At 36.3% G+C, this 20,440-nt stretch overlaps 2 protein-coding genes across 4 annotated transcripts in view; one reads left to right on the top strand and one right to left on the bottom strand.

Annotated features, from left to right (window-relative positions):
- The window catches only part of ZZZ3 (zinc finger ZZ-type containing 3), a 50,206-nt gene extending 45,691 nt beyond the window's left edge, over window positions 1-4,515 (top strand). For both annotated transcript variants that reach the window (XM_058177133.1, XM_058177132.1), the window contains one exon: window positions 323-4,515. In XM_058177133.1, the coding sequence (XP_058033116.1) occupies window positions 323-467 (145 nt within the window). In that variant the 3' untranslated portion in view covers window positions 468-4,515. The remainder of the gene's footprint in view (window positions 1-322) is intronic.
- A 139-nt stretch (window positions 4,516-4,654) lies between these two features.
- Window positions 4,655-20,440, bottom strand: part of AK5 (adenylate kinase 5) — a 124,081-nt gene continuing 108,295 nt past the window's right edge. For both annotated transcript variants that reach the window (XM_058177140.1, XM_058177141.1), the window contains 4 exons: window positions 19,416-19,573; window positions 18,285-18,401; window positions 11,383-11,565; window positions 4,655-4,983 (listed from right to left, as the gene is read on the bottom strand). In XM_058177140.1, coding sequence (XP_058033123.1) covers window positions 4,909-4,983; window positions 11,383-11,565; window positions 18,285-18,401; window positions 19,416-19,573 — 533 coding nt within the window. In that variant the 3' untranslated portion in view covers window positions 4,655-4,908. The remainder of the gene's footprint in view (window positions 4,984-11,382; window positions 11,566-18,284; window positions 18,402-19,415; window positions 19,574-20,440) is intronic.

Genomic DNA, 20,440 nt, shown 5'->3' on the forward strand with positions numbered 1-20,440 from the left:
TGCAAGGATAAAAAAGTATGGAAAAGTATAGTTCATAATATTGGGAATAACTATAGTTAGAACATAAATCTGCCTTTTTCTTATCCCATGTCTTAATTTCTTAAAATTTTCTGGCTCCCTGCTGCTTTCTTCCTTTCCACAGAAGGCATATTATTTTTCTAAAAATGATTAGCACCGTGGTTAGATATTCATGTTGAAAAACATACCTCCTTGATATATGCAATTCATTCTCAGAGGACTTTAAATATATCCAGTTTAAAATAGTGAGTGGATTATGAGCAGTGTCATGCTTCACAAATAATGGTTTTTCTTTTTCTTTCAGTCTACACGAAACAGATATTCACAAGGAAAATCATCGATTGGAACCTATTTACAGAGCAGAAATGTTCTTAGATAGAGACTACTGCATGTCCCAAGGCCCCAGCTATAATTATCTTGACCCCAACTACTTTCCTGCCAATAGATGACAAGGAAAGTAGATGTGCAACCTGAAACATAGTGTCACTTCTGAAAACCCAACAGCGGCACAGTCATTGATGCTGTGCCCACTTTGGAAAGACATGTACTTTCCCAGGAATGTCATCCACTGCATGAGAGCTTCCCAGGTGCCCTTCTCAAAATACAGCTCTCTGACCCGTCTTGTTACTAGATCACTAAATAGAGGTTGAACATTCCTAGTGTGCAGGTGGCTATACCGGGCAGATTTTCTTCACTCCATTAGTCTTTTTTTTTTTAAATAAAAAAAAAAGTCCAAGAGATGAGTTACAATAGTGTGAAAAGAAAGCACACATTAAAAGTAGTCGACTCCAGAGGCTTAAAGAACTTGGCTACTGTGCGATGAACAGGTGATGAAATACTTAACATTGAAACAGTTTAGTAGTTTGCAGTTTTGTTGTGGAAAATAGTCTCCGGCAAAGAAAACTGACTTCTTTCAGCAAAGTTTTAGCCTATGGCAGTGTTTGCTTCTAGGAACGTACTCATAAAACAATCACTGTCCCAGAGGTGGTCATGATAGGCCTTGGAGCTGCTCAATTACGTAGACGTTTCTTTTACCTCCTTTTTTTTTCTTTTTACCACAAACTTATTTACCGAGTGAAGCACTACAGGAGGCAACTGTGGCACTGCTTCCTTAACCAGCTCATGGTGTGTGAATATTATAAAAATTGTCATGCAGATATATTTTTAAATGTAATGTTATATAAAATGACCATGTGTTGTGTACAAAACTATGGTGAGAAGTGCCAGTGGTAGTAACTGTGTAAAGTTTCTAAATCCCCACCATTATCTCTTATGGAATACACAGCCTTCTGCCTCTGTATTTAGAGTTGTTAATGCAACTCATCAAAGAAAACTGCCTAATATAAATCATATATGGTAATAATTTTCCTCTTTTTGTAGTATGCACAAGGTCCATGAAAGATTGTATTTTTATTACTATTTAAACAAGGTGATTAAATTTAGCCTGAACAGTGAGCAAGACTTCACATGCATTCTTTTATACTGCTGGATTTTGTTGTGCATCATTTAAAACATTTTGTATGTTTCTTCTTATCTATGTATACAGTCTGTTCTTAAACAATGTTCAGTTGTCAGGAGAACTGTGAGAAATAAACTATGTGGCTACCGTCTGTTTATATATAGAATGGTTACCATGACTTTTTTCTGAAAAGGGTGGATTTTTGAACCAACCCTTTGATTTGAAAATATCAATTAGGCCGTAGAGAGAAGGGGTGCCTTGACTTCATCTTTTGTCTTGATGTTTTACGCCACCTCTTCCAGGATAATGCTCCAGCACCCTGATTTGAGCACATCCACTAAATTCTGTACACAACCCCTATCTTTGCTCTGACTCGCAGATGCACCACTTGTGTGGGAGCAGATTTGCACAGCCAAAGGAATGCTCTTTTCAAAGCTCTTTCCATTATTGAAACAAACGGGGAATCAATTACGTGGAAGAAGATGATTTCAAAAATGCCCACAAGACTTCTGTGTAACCTGTTTTAAGTCCACGATTCTTATTTCTGTGTACTTGTTCTGCATATCCATCCCCCTTCTCCATTCTCTTTATGAAATAAAGAAGGCATTTTGGTACGCTTTATTAGGTGGAGAATAGCAATGACTAAAAAAGCTTCGTAGCATTTACTATATATTTTTAGTTAATATATCATTTCAACATGTGTAAGTTGTGATCCGGAAATGCGATTTATTTTTAACTGTATTAGATTTCCACTTGCTTTAAAAAAAAACACTTGAATTTTTGAAGTAATTTAGTATATGTGTTTAAATTAAACTACAGCAGTAACTAACAAGGAGTTGGCTGGCTCGTTTAATAACAGCATTAATTTGAGTTTAATTTCAGTGTTAATTTTCACATTTTGTTTAGGTGTACTCACTTTCTGTTAGAGGAGTTGAAGCATTTTTAATGGATAGATGATGCAGTATCATTTCTAAATGACATCGTCTGTAAGCATATCTCATTCTTGAGAAATTTAATAAATCAGAATATATATAATATAAAACCATACACCTGATGTATTTCACTTTTCTCATTAATGGTAGCAAAACTGTAATGCTTTGGGAAACGTGTATCTAATGCAAATATATCTCACGTTATCAGATTATATGTTCTCTGCACCCAGAAGCTACTTTCTGATACAGTATTAGGTTGGTTAACATATTCCAGATTTGTCATATGGGCATGTTCTAAGTACTCATTCTCTATATCCTAGATAGAAGATAGGTTCAGGTGATCATACTGTATTTAGGTTTTTCTATAAGCAACCCTCTAGAGATGTGAAAAATGTTCCAAAGTTAAAACTTTCCATTGTGGAAAGCGTTTCTTTTTGGAAAATAATCCACATCCAACAAAATGGCCCATTCTAACCTCTATCTTGCAGTCTTTCCCTGAAATAGGATATTTGGGGACTTAAAATTTTTAGCTTCAGAGTGTTTTGCACAGCTCCTTAAGGAAAACACTGATTCCAGAGTAAACCCTATAATTCCAAGCAAATTTATGTGGTAAGCCAAAATTATAAGGAAAACTATCTTGTTTTATAATTATCTTATTCCACTATTCTCATTCAAAACATGTTTTCCTACCCAAATATTGGCTTTACAGATCTAAATTCATATTGGAAAAAGCAGATGATTGTTTCTGAAATTTGCATTGGTAAAAGCTGTGTTTCAAGACAGACTGCTGACTATACATTACTTCTCAGAAGTGAGAAACTGCATATATGTTGCATGTTTTCAGCAATTGACTGTACCCCACCCTCCTCATGCTGGTCTATGACCATAATAAAGATTGATTTGATACGTTTTCAGCAAGGTTTCAAATGCCCTTTGAATTTAAAATGTTGTTTTCCCATTGCCCTTTACTTAGCGTAGAGATTTTAGGGTTCTTGCTCAAAGTGCAAACCAGATTTTTATTAGGTTCTTGTCAAACGGTTCAAATTTGTAGTTTTAAGTGTTAATGATATTATTTGAGATTATTGTCAAATGTTGTCTTTAAATACAACTGTCTTGTTTTGAAAGTTGTACCACACCTGTTTCTTAGTGGAAGAATGTCATCTAAAAGAGCTGAAAGGAATGCTCATAATCACACAACTGTAAAAGTTTTCAAAATTCAAAACTGCACCCAATTAAGTGAAAATGTTTTTATGTGGCCTTGAATTGGATACCTATTTGTTTTGCAGGAGCCTTAAACACAAAGAGTGAATTTGATTACCCTTAACATTTGTCCATACATTTTATTTTTATTACTTTTTCATACAAGAATAGTAGGTTGAAAAATACAAATTTTGCTGAATTGCTCGTTGATAATGCAATGTTGATAGGATCTAGCATGCAAGAAGAAATAGTGGACAGACAAAGAAAAGGAGGCAGTTTCTTATACAGACTTAAGATTTTCTTGTCTGTTGATCAACATTCCAAAAAACCTTCAGTATTTCAGTCATCAAGAAGTGTGCATGTGTGTGCGTATACGCATGTGGAAAGCGTGTGGAAATCTGAATTTAACACTGCTCATTTACGTTTTAAATTTCCCATGTTAAATGCCAAGCAAAAAATTAAAAGATTTAAAGCGGACAATTGCTAAATGTAGCTGTCACATATACAGCAATCAGTATATAGAAATAATTATTGCCTGTAGTCTTGAAATGCGTGTTAATTTTTTATACTTGGACACTGCCATTTATTAGCTCTAAATCAGCCCATCTTAAGGATATAAACAATATTTGGCACTTTTTCTTTTCTGCATACACTGTCCCTCTGTTAGCATTGTAAAGCAAGTCTTTCAAACCGTAACTACTTAGAATACTTGCACGGACGGTCATATCAATACAACAGCTGGTCCTGCAATCAGTTATTTCACATTTGATTCATGTATTGCATATCACGCTTCTTTTTGTGACTCTCCCCCAATTCCACTATTTGGTGTGTAAATGACTGCAAACTTAATTGCAGACATGTTCTTGTAAAAGAAAATGACAGAAAATAGACCGTTCAAGCAGTACCCCCCCCCCAAAAAAAGCAAGCTTAAATAGCCTCAAAAATTGATCTGCGTTCAGCAGCAAATTGACAGTTACAGCACTTCGACTGACAGGGAATACTGTGCTTGACTGTATAGTATGTCTTGTAGTGAAATGAAGAATGTGTGTTTTCTATAAAACTCAGCTGCTGTTTACCATGCTGGCTTTTTTAAACCTGTGAACTGCAAACTCTTATCATAGGCCATATACAGTACACATGTGTCATTACGGTACCATTTAAGTTACAAAGATTTTTACAATGTTTACAACATGCATTAATCTGTCAAGGCAGCAGCTATTGCTTTGAACAGCATTTGTAAAGGACACTATGCATGTATGTGTTACAGCACTGCCATTACATTAAATTCTGAAAGTGATGCTATTCCTTCAGAAAAGTATTGAGTGAAGTGCATATCTCAAGAAAAACTTCCTCTGGTGTTCCTTCTGCATTTATCTGTTTGAAAAAGAAAAAGAAAAACATACAGAGAAGTTAATTTCTCCTTTAAGATTCATCTCATGTAGTAAAGGACAACAGCAGCCTTACATAATTAGGCACCTCCCAAACTTCCCAGACTCAATAACCATTGTAGCCAAGCCTGAAGAATGCTGAAAAAGAACAGCATTCTTGAAGAAATTGCAATACTCAAAACCAAAAACAAGGACTTTTGATTAAAAAAAGAACTCATTATAAGGTCCTTGATGTTCTCTGAGCTTGATGGATTTTCTTGCAGAAGCTTTGTTACCAAACTAGGTAACACCAGTGCACTGATTGTGTTACCTAGTTTGGTAATGAAATGTTGGCAAGAAAGCCTACAGGCTCAGAGAGCATTGAGGACTCCACAGCTTAACCCTGAGTTATAGATATTCTCTTCTATAAAGTAAATTCAGCTATTAATTTGAATGTCAAGTGGAAAACCAAGGAGAGAACTTTGAATGCTTTGCTTGGGAACAATACTGCCTGATACTCATGTCTACCAAAGCATGCCATTGAATATTTTGTCAGGTTGCATCTCTTGTCAGCGAGGAAATAAATTGACTGACATCAATAGTAGAATTCAAGCAACAGGCACTAGCGAAGCCTTTATAATATTACGGTAAAAAATCAAAAGAGAAAGTGGGTTAGGATCAATTTGTTTTTGAAGGCCACATATTCTGCCAACCTGCTAATTTATTTATTTATTTATTTATTTATTTTGTCACAACATCATACAAAAAGATTATATAGTATATACACATATAAACATATATAGGAAGAAGAAAAGAAAAACAATAGGACAGGAACGGTAGGCACGTTTGTGCGCTTATGCACGCCCCTTATGGTCCTCTTAGGAATGGGGTGAGGTCAATAGTAGAAAGTTTTTGGTTAAAGCTGTTAGGATTATGGGAAGAGACCACAGAGTCAGGTAAAGTATTCCAAGCACTGATGATTCTGTTGCAGAAGTCATATTTTCTGCAATCTAGATTAAAGCGGTTTACATTAAGTTTAAATCTATTGGTTGCCCTTGTATTATTGCAATTAAAGCTGAAGTAGTCTTTGACAGGAAGGACATTACAATAGATGATTCTGTGAGTTAAACTTAGGTCTTGTCGAAGGCGACGGAGTTCCAAGTTTTCTAAGCCTAGGATTTCAAGTCTGGTGGGATAAGGTATTTTGTTGTTTTCAGAGGAATGGAGAACTCTTCTTGTAAAATATTTCTGGACACGTTCAATTGTATTGATGTCAGAGATGTGGTGAGGGTTCCAAACAGGTGAGCTGTATTCTAGAATTGGTCTAGCAAATGTTTTATATGCTCTGGTTAGTAGTGTGGTGTTTTGGAAAAGAAGCTACATAAAATTAGGTTTACAACTCTTAGAGCTTTTTTGCTATGTAGTTGCAGTGGGCTTTGGCACTTAGATCATTTGACATGAAAACTCCAAGGTCTTTAACGGGATGGGGTCGTCTGTAAGGTAATGTCCATCTAGTATGTACTTAGTTTTAGAGTTCTTTTTCCTATATGTAAGACTGAGCATTTGCTGGTTGAAATTTGGAGCTGCCAATTTTAGACCAAGCGGTTAGATGGTCAAGGTCGTTTTGAATGATAGAAGTGTTGTCTGTGGTGTTAAATAGTTTGACATCGTCAGCAAAGAGAACACAATTACTTGAGATATGGTCACAAAGATCATTAATGTATAGAATAAAGAGTGTTGGTCCAAGGGCGCTGCCTTGAGGAACGCCACTCTTGACAGGAACAGGATTTGATAAAGCATTGCCGATTTTGACCACTTGTTGTCTGTTAGACAGAAAAGCAGATATCCATTTGTGGAGGGGTCCTGAGATGCCATAGGATGTTAGTTTAAGGAGAAGTTTATCGTGTACTACTGAGTCAAAAGCTTTGCAGAAGTCTATGTAGATTGCATCTATTGATTTGCCTTGATCTAGATTTGAAGTCCATATGTTTTTGCAGTGGAGAAGTTGTAAGTTACATGATAACTGTTTCCTGAAACCAAATTGTTTGTTGGAGAGTAGGTTGTTAGTTTCTAAGTGTGAAGTAATGGATTGGTTGATGATAGATTCCATGACTTTGCAGGTGGCGCAGCAAAGGGAGATCGGTCTGTAGTTTTCGACTAAGCTGGGGTCTCCTTTTTTGAAGATGGGGATGACTGTGGCTAGTGACCAAAGTTTGGGAAGAGAACTGGTAGTGAAAGCTTTATCAAAGATAATACTTAGGGGTTCAGCTATATTAATGGAAAGTTTTTAAGAAATATGCACATAGACCGTCAGGTCCAATAGAAAGCGATGGTTTTAAGTTGTGAAGAGCTTTACCAACGTTGTCTTCTGTGAAATCTATATGAGTTAAATCATCATAGTCATTGCTGGTTCGTTTGTGGAATGTTGGATATGTGTTATCGGAGTTAACAAAAACTGAGCCAAAGAAAATGTTGAAGAGGTTTGCTTTGACTGTTTCGTCATTGCATTCTTTGTTGTTAGAATCTTTTAGTGGTGGGATGGATCTTGAATCTTTAAGGTTACTGTTGACAAAATTATAAAAACACGATTGGAATTTGTGCGTAAAGGTTTTCTTCTTGCTTGGTGTGGTAATTTGTGCATTCAGTTTTAATTTGGTTGCATATGTTTCTGTAACGGTTTCTGAAGTTTGTAACATAGCCTTTTTGTTTCTTTTCAGAGGATTTTTTTGATTGAAGCTTTTTATTGATATGGGTAGTTTGTTTTCTTGGACATGGTAGTCATTCGTGGTACATATAATTTAATGACTCTATTGATTTCAAGTAGGAAGATTCTATAGAGGTCATCAGCGGTTATGCAGGTTGCAAACAGATTTTGCCAGTTCAGAAGTGAAAGATCGTTGTTTATAAGGTCGTAATTGGCTTTCTTGAAGTTGTAGTTGGGAGTTCTGGTGTTATGACGAATTAAGTATGGACGTATATTGAGACGAAAATCAATCATGCAGTGGTCACTGTTTGAAAAAGGTTCTTTAATTTGTATACCGTAAATTGAGTTTGGATTGTTGCAGAAGATGAGGTCAAGGCAGTTGTTGAGTCTTGTATTGTTAGTTACAAGTTGTTCAAGACCTAGGTTTGTAACAGCGTTGTATAGTGTAGTATGGATTGGGTCAGTTGAACATTCGTTGGTTGTCCAAATTATTGACAAATTATTATTATATAAATTATGTCCAAATTATTGACAAATTATTGGGATGCATAAAATATTTAACATATGCTATAAGCTTGAGACTGAACAAACCTTTGCAGGCAACCAGAAAATTTATGTGAGCTGTTCTTAATAGCATCTAAGGTAGTAAAATATGTTGCAAAACGTTCACAGGTATGCTGAATCAGCCAGAACCTCACTTCCCATGACATCACTACGAGTGGACTTCCTCTTATTTCTCCTTATGCAACCTCTGAAACCACAAAATTTCTTTTTTTTTAAATCCAGAAGTCCTACCTATGAGAAGAACTACCTAAGAGATTAAGCAGGTGGAGAACCTCTGTTCTAGGCCATAGTTTATAAGCTGCTGCAGTAGCAACAAACAACTCTGAACTGAGATGATCACTCCCATTTCTTCCCAATATGTATTTTTCTTAGATTTGAATTTGCTTTGGGGGTGGGCACAAGCTCGTTACCTAAAACATCCAAAGTGAAAAACATACTGGGGAGGGAGACGTGTGAATCTTAAAAACAATCAGTTCTTAAGTGTTTTGGCAGCCGATACTTTGTATGTTTAAAGCTAAGCATTTTCAAGTGAACTATTTTCAAATCTCAATATGGAGATAATCTTTCAATATCAGAAGACATTCTCACTTTCCTATTCCCTATGAAAGAACTGATTCCACAAATTATTTCAGTAATAGCAAAAAAGAAAAAGGCAATAGAGGCAATTTTCTATTTTATTTTTTTTTGCCATTTATAATAAGGTAAAGGTTCCCCTCGCACATGTGTGCTAGTCGTTCCCGGCAGTAAGGAACAGTGTTCATCTCCGTTTCAAAGCCAAAGAGCCAGCACTGTCTGAAGACGTCTCTGTGGTCATGTGGCCGGCATGACTAAATGCCAAAGGTGCATGGAATGCTGTTGCACCTTCCCACCAAAGGTGGTCCCTATATTTCTACTTGCATTTTTTCGTGCTTTTGAATTGCTAGGTTGGCAGAAGCTGGGACAAGTAACAGGAGCTCACCCCGTTACACGGCACTAGGGATTTGAACCGCTGAACTGCCGACCTTTCGATCAACAAGCTCAGCGTCACTAAGCCACCTTTTATAATAATAGAATTGCATAATATAGCCTAGATAATAAACAGCAACAGTATAGTAAGTAGCTATATTCCTAATCTTCTATTAAATACATTCCAGAGTTTAGGGTTTTGGTGCGAGTGTGAGAAAATTTGCAAAAGGGTATACTTAAATACCTTAATTAAGGAAATGAAGAGTTTTAAATATTAAGTAGAAGAGGAAAATAAAGGGAGACTGAATTGCCAAATTATTTGTAATCTAAAATAAATGCCAAATAAATTTCACTCAAGTGTATTGGAACAACAGGTAGCATGTGCTCTGTTATACAGAAATGTATTTAAAACCCAAAGGCTCAATTTATTCTAGATTATGTCACACTTCATAATTAAAACAATGAGTGTTAAAGTCGTGATTAAGTTTTTTTCAATTTCAATGTATTTAAATTTAGTGAAATGGCAAATCATCTGTCATTTCTCAAGTTTTGACAGCATGTTTGAGTCAGGCTGATCCAGAACACAAGCTTAAGATACAGAAGGATCTTGACAGACTTGAACATTAGGTGCTATCTAACAAAATGAAATTCAAAAAAGTAAGGCTCTATATTTAGGCAAGAAAAACAAAATGCATAGGTACAGTATGTGTGGTATCTTAGTCAACAGTAGTAACTGTGAGAGGGATCTTGGAGTCCCTAGTAGACAACCATTTAAATATGAGCCAGCAGTGTGCAGCAGCTGCCAAAAAGGCCAATGCGGTTCTAGGTTTCATAAACAGAGGGATAAACTCAAGATACGTGAAGTGTTAATACCACTTTATAATGCTTTGGTAAGGCCACACTTGGAATACTGCATCCAGTTTCGGTTGCCACTATGTAAAAAAGATGTGGAGACTCTAGAAAGAGTTCAGAGAAGAACAACCATGATGATTAGGGGACTGGAGGCTAAAACATATGAAGAATGGTTGCAGGAACTGGGTATGTCTAGTTTGATGAAAAGAAGGACTAGTGTAAGGGAGTGTAAGGGAGAATTTTGATTTTGTCCTTCCCAGATGACAAAGGAACCTCACATGTCCAAGATTCAAAAGTCTTGCTTGGATTCTAGACAACCAGTGCACTTCTACTGCCACACATTTAGGTGAACTACTTTCTTGAGGTTAACTGACCCTTCTCAGATTCATGATCAAGAAAAAATCCTAGAGAGGCTCCCCAGAAACCAGAGCTGCTTTCTGCACTCCACTACACTCTGTGGTCTTTCTGCTTTTAACTTCCCACATATATCTGGGGGGAAGACGGTTGAAAAGCAGGCACCTGGGGGCAGATATAAATCCTATTTCTCCACTATGACATCAACTCCAAGACCGGAAAGCAGAGAGGAATGTAACAACCTTTCTGCTCTTTTATAGAATAGAATAGAATAGAATAGAATAGAATTTTATTGGCCAAGTGTGATTGGACACACAAGGAATTTGTCTTGGTGCATATGCTCTCAGTGTAAATAAAAGAAAAGATACGTTCATCAAGGTACAACATTTACAACACAATTGATGGTCAATATATCAATATAAATCATAATGATGTTTGAGTAATAAAAGTATGGCCATTAGCCAACTAATCAGTCATCCCAGAACAAGACCTGCCAACATATGAAGGTGAAAGAACTGGCTAAAGAAAAGGATCTACGTCAAACATAGTTTATCTGACAAATGAAGCAAATACGCATGTCCCAGGATAATATTACAAGAGATTTAGTCTTCTGGCATCAGTTTGGACTCATGATGGAGCCCATCCTCAAGAAATTTCTCTCTACCAGAATATAGTTTATCTGTAATATGTTTTTTTCATTAGATTTTTCCCCCTTGTTTCTGGCCACTTTATTTATACATAACCATCAGGCAGAATATAATTCAGTTTAATTTTTAGTCTTTCCTGGATTTTCCCTTGCTGTTTACAAGGATAGGCTAACATGCATCTTGTGACTCCAATTTTTTTTTAAAAAAATCGTATCTTCCTTCTCAATAGTAGAAACAGAGTGCGAGGACTTACTACATCAGAACATTTATGACACAAGTGAATTATCTCTCTAAACCGTTTACCACATAAACAAATAAGTAGAAAGTCAAGGCAATATACCTTCAAAAGTGGGATTCTGTTTTCGTAATATGCAATTAGTGGCTCAGCTGTTTTATAGTAAGCTTTGATGCATTTCATCATAGCTTCAACATTATCTTCAAGGCACTGACTTCTTTGCAGAAGGCGACTACTCATAGTCTTAGAAGAACAATCCATGCAGATTACCAGAGAGGGCTCACCAATCTGAAGAAATGGAGAAAAGAAATGGCATCAGTTTTTCCACTTTTTTTTAAGCTGTTCCCTTTCTGATTAAATTAGTTCAGCATAATTTTCTTCCTTTATAGGAATAAGAACAGAAAGCAATAACCAAATGCACGGGTTTGTACATCAGATTTTGACAGAATTATTATCTGTGCCTTTACCAACAGTTTTTTTTTAAGAAGCAAGAAAACTATATGTTCCAGGATGATTTATGCATGATTGCGTGAACCCTAAGGTCATTGTTTTCAATCTCATGTTGGCTTCAGAATAATGTATGATGCAGGGTAAACTGATATATGATAATAATAAGACAGCTTTACCATCCTGTATTTATTTTAGTAAACACTATTAGTAAACAATATTTGTATGCATCTCTTGGTGTCACATAAAAATATTTATACAGAAGTGTGGAATACAAAGAAAAGGTTTTTGAGGAAGTAGAACTAATCCCAGTCATTCAGTTTCTAATCCCACTTCTCCTGTTTATACAAATTATATAAACAAAAGCTTCTATACATATGATTGTACGTTTAAAACCCTTTAAGGGTTTTAAGCCTTTTCATCCTTTTTCACAAAGTTTTATTTATGTGTGTCACCTCAAGAGTCAGGTTGGAAATGTTGGAAATCTTTTAAAAGTGACATTATGAAACTCCCATTTTTATAAGTTTGCTATGCCTCTAAGAACATTTTATATACACACAATAATAATATATTAAATATTAAATATTAAAATAACAATAATAATTTGTATGGTTATTTCATGCTTATACTTATATATACTGTTGTGTTTGACAAAATAAATAAATACATAAAAATAAATAACTGAGAAAGTCTTTTAAGTGCTGCTTGTAAGGCTGGTTCTGGTGGCTATTTGACAAGTGAATTATGACAAGACAAAGAAGTATTTCCATGATGAGATTATAAACTTTCTTTGAAAAACTGTTCAACCAAGGCCGAATTGTTCCTTGAGTTAGTTTGACTTTTTTTTTTTTTTTAAACTCTTTGGGTTTTGTCTCTATACGGGAGACATTCACTTTCTTAAGACATGTTGCCATGAACAAATATCTTTATTAAATAAAGGACATATAAAACTTTTTAGTATTATTAATTTAAACATGTATCTCTCCAAATTTTATCTATCCAAACAAAAAAAGGTGGGAGATGGAGAAAAAAAGGTAAGTACTACAAGGTGATATTGGAGAGAACTTAATGCTGTTCATACACAACACAAGGCGGCACCACTATACCAGAAATTAAAACTACACATCCTATCCTAGTGAGGAAATTCTTTTACTGAAACACATGGATCTATTTTTGTTCTCCAGAGTTTTTGCAATGCAACTATGAACTGAAAAAACAATTAAATGTTTGCAGCGTTACAGTGTCTGGGCTTAGAGAACAAATCATTGTTTCTCAATCACAAATAACAATATAAAATTAATGATTAATTTTATTAATTAATGATGCTAGGAGACATACAATGTTGGAAATATCAATATTCTGGTGAAATTCTTGCATTGCAATGAAGGATGTTAGGAATGTTTTGTTTTGTTTGATTCTTCTACCTCTTCAAGCAGTTTTTCTCTTTAGTATTGGGCATTGTCCTTGTCTCCATTAATTAATAAAATTAAACATTAATTTTATATTGTTATTTCAGATTGTGAAACAATGATTTGTTCTCTAAACCCAGACACTTTAATGCTGCAAACATTTTAATTTTTTCAGTTCATATCCGTGTTTCCCCGAAAATAAGATCGTCTTATATTTTTTTGAACCCTGAAATAAACGCTTGGCCTTATTTTCAGGGAGGTCTTATTATTTTGGGGCATGTGGAGGAAGACGGGGCTCCTCTTGCCGTCTTACCTGATTTCCAGCTCTGTCTCCCTAACCCTAATCAGAGGAAATGGCGGGGACTGGCTGGCTGCGCATGCATTTAAATATTTTTGGGGAGGGCTTATTTTCAGGGGGGGATTATTATGCGCTTAAAATCCCAATTGGGCTTATTATCTGGAGAGGTCTTATTTTCAGGAAAACATTGTGGGAACTCTGGAGAACAAAAGTTGCATTGTGGGAACTCTGGAGAACAAAAGAAGAGAAGTGGAAATGGAAAGAAAAAAGATAAGGACAATGCCCAATATTAAAGAGGAAAACTGCTTGGAGAAGTAGAAAGAATAATAATAATAAATCATCCCAACATCCTTCATTGCAATGCTAGAATTCCACCAGAAAAAATGATGTTTCTAACTCTTCTCTCTGTTTCAGTTAATAGGTGGCAGTGACGGGGCAGAAAAATTTACATTGCATTACAGCCCCAGGTTGGTTGACAATTTTAGGAAGGCAGGAGAAGTTAGACCCAGAACTACTTTGGGGAGGCAGCTGTTTTATGTGACCTTTATTCATTCTCTTGTATTTCATAAATTGCAAATTAAATTTATGAAATACAAGAGTAGGACTTTATGTTGAAGATACACAGTCAGTTGCCATAGATTGGAGTTGCCAGATAATCCCTAAATTATTCATTCTTTTGAGACTGTCCATGAAATGCAGTTTGGGCTAAGAAAAATGACTATTTCCATCTATTTGCAGAATGGTTGTACATGAATTAAGGATAAATTTTGTATGCCTGGGAACAACTCGGGATCTTTAAGGCAATGAGGGCTTCTGCTAAGGCATGGCTTCATGAAAATGTCTCTATGAATGAGCAGAAATAGCAACCACTTTGTAGAATGAAAGAATGGTGAGTAAAGAAATTATTCAATGGTCTCCAAAGGAGAGAATAGAAGATGGCCATGAGTGTTCTGAACGGCAGCTCTTCATGCGGAGCCTGTAAAATAGTGGTCTCCAGTGGGTTTGAGCGCCAAGAGCCATATGTTCTTATTTTGATATCCTATGAAATGTATCCCAATAACTAGAGGCAATTTGTAGAAACAAATCCAGGCAATTATTATTCAGCCTGAGAAAGAACGAAGGAGGACTTAAGGTAATTTTCCATTTCTTAAGGCTTTTCTCTCTACAGGAGAAAAAGAAGCATCTAGACCAGATGCTAGCATCAACATATGTGGGGATTTCAAAAATAGATGTTTGAATATCATTCTTTAAATTAAACCTAATTTCCAGTTTGATTGATCCAAACAGCAAAATCATTTGAGACCATCTGTCCAATTCGATTGTATTCACTTGAGATTCCATGTCAAAGTTTATATGCACAGCAAGTCTATTTATATTTAGTAACAAATAAGTATGAAGCTTAATCCCAAGAGACATTTTGATAGTTAAGCCTCTGTCATGGTAATAAAATTATACAAAGAAGTATAGCAGGCAAAGAAATTTTTTGTAAAAAAACATGTTAGAAATTGTCTAAATTACACATCCACTTACAGTTGAATGTTTTCCAGAAGCAGAAATTAAATCGGTTCTTTTTTAAAAGCTCAAGGTGATTATCTAGTTATAATCTATTATTTAAATCAATAGTTTAGATTGTATCTGAATTTCAGTACAGTGTGATATAAATTATAGTAATGTAGATTCCATAGTTTTGATGACTGATCTTTATTTGTAATCTGTGATAATCTAAATATAATTTATTTTTGACCTAGCATTTTCTGCACACTCAGCCAACTGTTGCTTATTAATAAAACATGATTAAATAAACCATGGGTTGGCAGGGTGCATGAACACCAACCAGTATGAAATCAATGCATAGATTTCTGTTTAAAATGAAATTGTTTTGCTAGATACACACACACACACACACACACACACACACACACACACACACACACACACATCCCTTTAGAACAGCGGTCACCAACCTTTTGGACCTCAGGGACCACTAAATTCATAATTTTAAATCCTGCAGACGACTAATATGAATTTTAAAAAAAGATAAATAGTATTTAGTGCAACATAAAAATGCAAATAATTTTTCTACGGACCACCAAAATTTTCTCGCGGACCACCAGTGGTCCACCGACTACCGGTTGTTGACCACTGCTTTAGAAAACATATTTAAACAAATGAAATACAATTAAGTGCAAGGCAAATGTGCTATTAAATCAATAGAAAATTAGGGTTTAGGATTAGGGTTCAGTCTATTTTAAATGGAACTGCATTTCCTTTAAAGGGCAAATTCACAGAATGGCACTCTTCCTTGACCACTAGCTGCTTCTGGATTCCGTTGATTACCCTGACAAGAAATGCATTTTGCAAAACTATGCCTAGGGTGTCATCTGTAACTGTTTCTGAAGTCATCAGATATCACAAATGTGCTATTATGCACTTCATATGGGTCTATCCAACAAGAGTGATTAGAGTCCTCGATTAGGGCAAAGCAGCTAGGCTACCAATAAAGTAAAGGGATCATGTCAGTATTGAGAATTTACACTGGTTACTTACTGCTCAATTTAAAGTATTGATATTACTATTTAAAACCCTAAATGGCTCAGGATTTGAGGAACTACCTCTTCCACTTGTTACAATCATTGACACTGATTCCCTAGCTACATGAGGGAGGAGCCTAACCCAACCCTAACCCTATTCCTAACCCTATGATGTTCCTGAACCACTGAAAGTTGTGCTTAGAAGTCACATTTAGTCCACATCCTTCTGTCTTTAGGAAATGGGAGAAACCCTTCCTTTCCACCTAGGCCATTTCCATTCCAAATACTTCATGGTGACTTTATCTCTTGTTATGATCACATTGTTGGTTTGTTAGACTTAGATCCCACTGTTCAACTTAGTTCATTTGGGTGTCCTGCGGGGATAATATCAGCTGAAATGGTGATGCTGTTCCAACCTACTAATTGCTCTCATGCTATCATTTATTCAGAGGGAATTAGAAATATGCTCTCTATTCTATCTTCCTAACAATTATCGCTCCAGAATATCTCATACATCCTTTTACAGGGAAGAGTAATATGCCAATATTTTAATAAGCAATCTGAAAGTGCAGTTACTGAAAGTGTGTGCGAATTAGAGATGTCATTTTCACCCAGTAGCTTTGGCACTTCTGATGTTTCTAAGACAACAGATAATGTGTGGAAATTATGTTGCATTTTAAAATTGTTTCTGCATTAGGGCATTCTTAAACTCATCCTTTGTAGTTCAATTTTGCACATCATCTTTGCACATACTGCATCAAAAGTAGAAATGCAGCAAATACAGCTTTTTAAGTCCTGCAAGTTGACAACAATGTAACTAAGTAATATTTGTTGATTATGAAGTTAATGGAAAAAGTCAACCTTTCAACAGACAACACTGGACGAGGAGCAAATACTGTAGAATGAGAGCAGGAAAGTATCTCATCATTAGGGAGATTATAATAATAATAATAATAAGAGAGTTGGAAGGGACCTTGGAGGCCTTCTAGTCCAACCCCCTGCCCAGGCAGGAAGCCCTACACCATCTCAGACAGATGGTTATCCAACATTTTCTTAAAAACTTCCAGTATTGGAACATTCACAACTTCTGCAGGCAAGTTGTTCCACTAACTAATTGTTCTAACTGCCAGGAAATTTCTCCTTAGTTCTAAGTTTATTTTTATTTATTTATTTATTTTATTAGATTTTTATACCGCCCTTCTCCCGAAGGACTCAGGGCAGTGTACAGCCAGATAATAAAAACCCACAATATACACATTAAAACAGAGACTTAAAACCGAGCATATTACAAAAATGGCCGAAATTTAAAAAATTTAAAACCCTAAAATTCATAAATAACCCCAATTAAAATTTAATAAAACTTTTAAGTCAGTCCCGCTTGAATAAATAAATGCGTTTTCAGCTCACGGCGAAAAGTTCGAAGATCAGGCACTTGGCGTAAACCAGGGGGAAGTTCGTTCCAAAGCATAGGGGCTCCAACAGAGAAGGCCCTACCCCTGGGGGCCGCCAGCCAACATTGTTTGGCGGATGGCACCCTGAGAAGACCCTGTCTGTGTGAGCGTACGGGTCGGTGGGAGGCATAAGGTAACAGCAGGCGGTCCCATAAGTACCCGGGCCCTAAGCCCTAAGTTGCTTCTTTCCTTGATTAGTTTCCACCCATTGCTTCTTGTTCTACCCTCAGGTGCTTTGGAGAACAGCCCGACTCCCTCTTCTTTGTGGCAATCCCAGCAGTATTGGAACACTGCTATCATGTCTCCCCTAGTCCTTCTTTTTATACCCAGTTCCTGCAATCGTTCTTCATATGTTTTAGCCTCCAGTCTCCTAATCATCTTTGTTGCTCTTCTCTGCACTCTTTCTAGAGTCTCAGCATCTTTTTTACATCGTGACGACCAAAACTGAATGCAATTATTCCAAGTGTGGCCTTACCAAGGCATTATAAAGTGGTATTAACACTTCACGTGATCTTGATTCTATCCCTCTGTTTATGCAGCCCAGAACTGTGTTGGCTATTTTAGCAGCTGCTGCACACTGCTGGCTCATATCCAAATGGTTGTCCACTAGGACTCCAAGATCCCTCTCACAGGTACTACTATTGAGCAAGGTACCACATATACGGTACCTGTGCATTTTAGGGTTTTTTGCCTTATATTTTATTTTATTATTATTTTTGTTTTATCCATCTGATTCACTCTTGTCAACATTACTCAGCAATACATTCAAGATTTCAAACAAACATTTTTTTAGAGTTCCCTGAAGAAGGAAAGGACATCTTGCATTCAAGCAACCGCTCAGCTCTTCCTTCTGAATGATGTGATTGCTCACCTCATTCTCAAACTGTTCTCCTTGTTGAATCTCTTGGGGATAGCCATCAATCAAGAATCCCTTCGAATTTTCCATATTGGCAAGTATAGCTTCTTTTAAGAGCTCCGTGACAATATCCTTAATTGAAGAATGCAAAGTAGTTTGGTTTAACATCTGGTCTGAAAGCTGAAGTGCCTTAGAATGAGATGTAACCTAATATGTTCTTATTCCAAGTATCTTATGCATTCATGTGCGTGTACTATTTTACCATATTTACCTACTGAAGGCACTCCAAAATTCCTATCATTACTGACTCTTAACCTAGACATTTTACAACTAGGAAAATGCTAGAAAATGGGGAGGGGGGAGGCAGTGCTCCCTTGAGAGCTAATTATTTTAAATACTGGAGCACATTACCAAGCATATGTCTTGCAAATATATTCAATTAAAGGAGCCTTTAAAAAAAGGTCGCAATGAGAGCAGCAAAGACGCTTATGTTGTTCGGCTTCACTTACTGCCTTGCTTTCTTTAAAACACAATAGGTAGTTTTGAGTTAATACACATTGTTCTTCGAACAAATTTCTGGAGAAAGAATCTACCTACTGTATTTTTCGGTGTATAGACGCACCGGAGTATAAGACACACCTTAATTTTGGGAGAGGAAAACAAGAAAAAAAGAATTCTGCCTAGCAGAGCCATACCGCTCTACTTGCCTTTTTTGGGAGCGCAACAATCTACCTTCTTTAAAAATAGAGCCACCGGTCTACTCATTGCCTTTTTTTGGGAGCGCACTGGTCTACCTTCTTTGAAATTAGAGGCACCAGTCTACTAGCCACCTACAGCACTGATCAGCTGTAGTGTGGCCCTTTGAAGCGCTACCGCAGAAGCAAGACCGTTTTCATGAGGACGCGCGGCTGTGCAATGCACAGAGGCCGACAACCTCCAAAGTGTGGGGGGGGTGGCAGATGGGGGGGCTACATTTGGTGTATAAGACGCACCCAGATTTTCACCCTCTTTTTGGGGGTAAAAAGGTGCATCTTATACACCAAAAAATACAGTAGTTTTGATATTATCCAATCAAGTTTCTTCCTTCTCCCCTCCCACACACATACCCATTGTAGAGATTACATTAATTTTGGAATCACATCTTACCCCTGATATAATTTCACCACTCTCAGTTATATCTCTGATGCTCTTACTCCTTCCAGATGCTGTCTCATTTTGGATCAGATCTTCTATGGACAGATGCATGAATCCATACTTTTGTGCTAATTTCTCACACTGGGTTGCTTTGCCAGAGCCTGGGCCACCTTTATAAGTAAATATAAATTCTCAAATTAGAGAGAGAATAACTGACTCATCTAGACAAATATGATCATAGGACTATACCAGTTTAACATTACAGAAGCATACAAATTAAATGGTGGTAGGAGTAGATAATAAAGGCCTCTTCTAGATTCAGCAGTGTAGAATCCATAATGAAGTGTCTTTCATTTCTAAACTATTATTATATCAATGTTTTTCACATACAATGGCCCAGTCAGTGACTGAGATGGGAAGTCATGAAAATTGAAGATCAATAGATTGATAGATAATAAATAGATAGATAGGTAGATATAAATATAGGTTTTAAAATGGAAATATTGCCCAGCTAATCTTATCTGCAGAGTTTTAAGGATGCTCATTAAAAATTAATTCCCAAACAAACTGCAATGACTTATCAACTACCCATGTAATAAAAAGGCAGGAGAAGAAAAAAAATGACCAATTTCCTATATGAAAATTCTTTTTTCAACCTAAACCAACCTTAACTGAAAGTGAAGGTAGAAAACAAAATTTACAAATGGGTTTTACAAAATATATTACCATCAGTCCAAATTACCATTGTATATGGAATTTAGGTAGTCCTCAGCTTTCAACCATAACTGAGCCCAAAATTTCTGTTGCTAAGCAAGACAGTTGTTAAGTGAGTTTTGCCCCATTTTATGACTTCTATTGCCACAGTTGTTAAGTGAATCACTGCAGTAGTTAAGTCAGTTAAGTGAATCTGGGCTTCCCCATTGACTTTGCTTGTCAGAATGTTGCATAAGGTGATCACATAACCCCAGGATACAGCAGCCATCATAAATATGTCAGTTGCCAAGCTTCCAAATTCTGATCACGTGTCCATGGGGTTG

Source organism: Ahaetulla prasina, chromosome 3 (assembly GCF_028640845.1).
Source record: "Ahaetulla prasina isolate Xishuangbanna chromosome 3, ASM2864084v1, whole genome shotgun sequence".
NCBI classification, from domain to species: domain Eukaryota; kingdom Metazoa; phylum Chordata; class Lepidosauria; order Squamata; family Colubridae; genus Ahaetulla; species Ahaetulla prasina.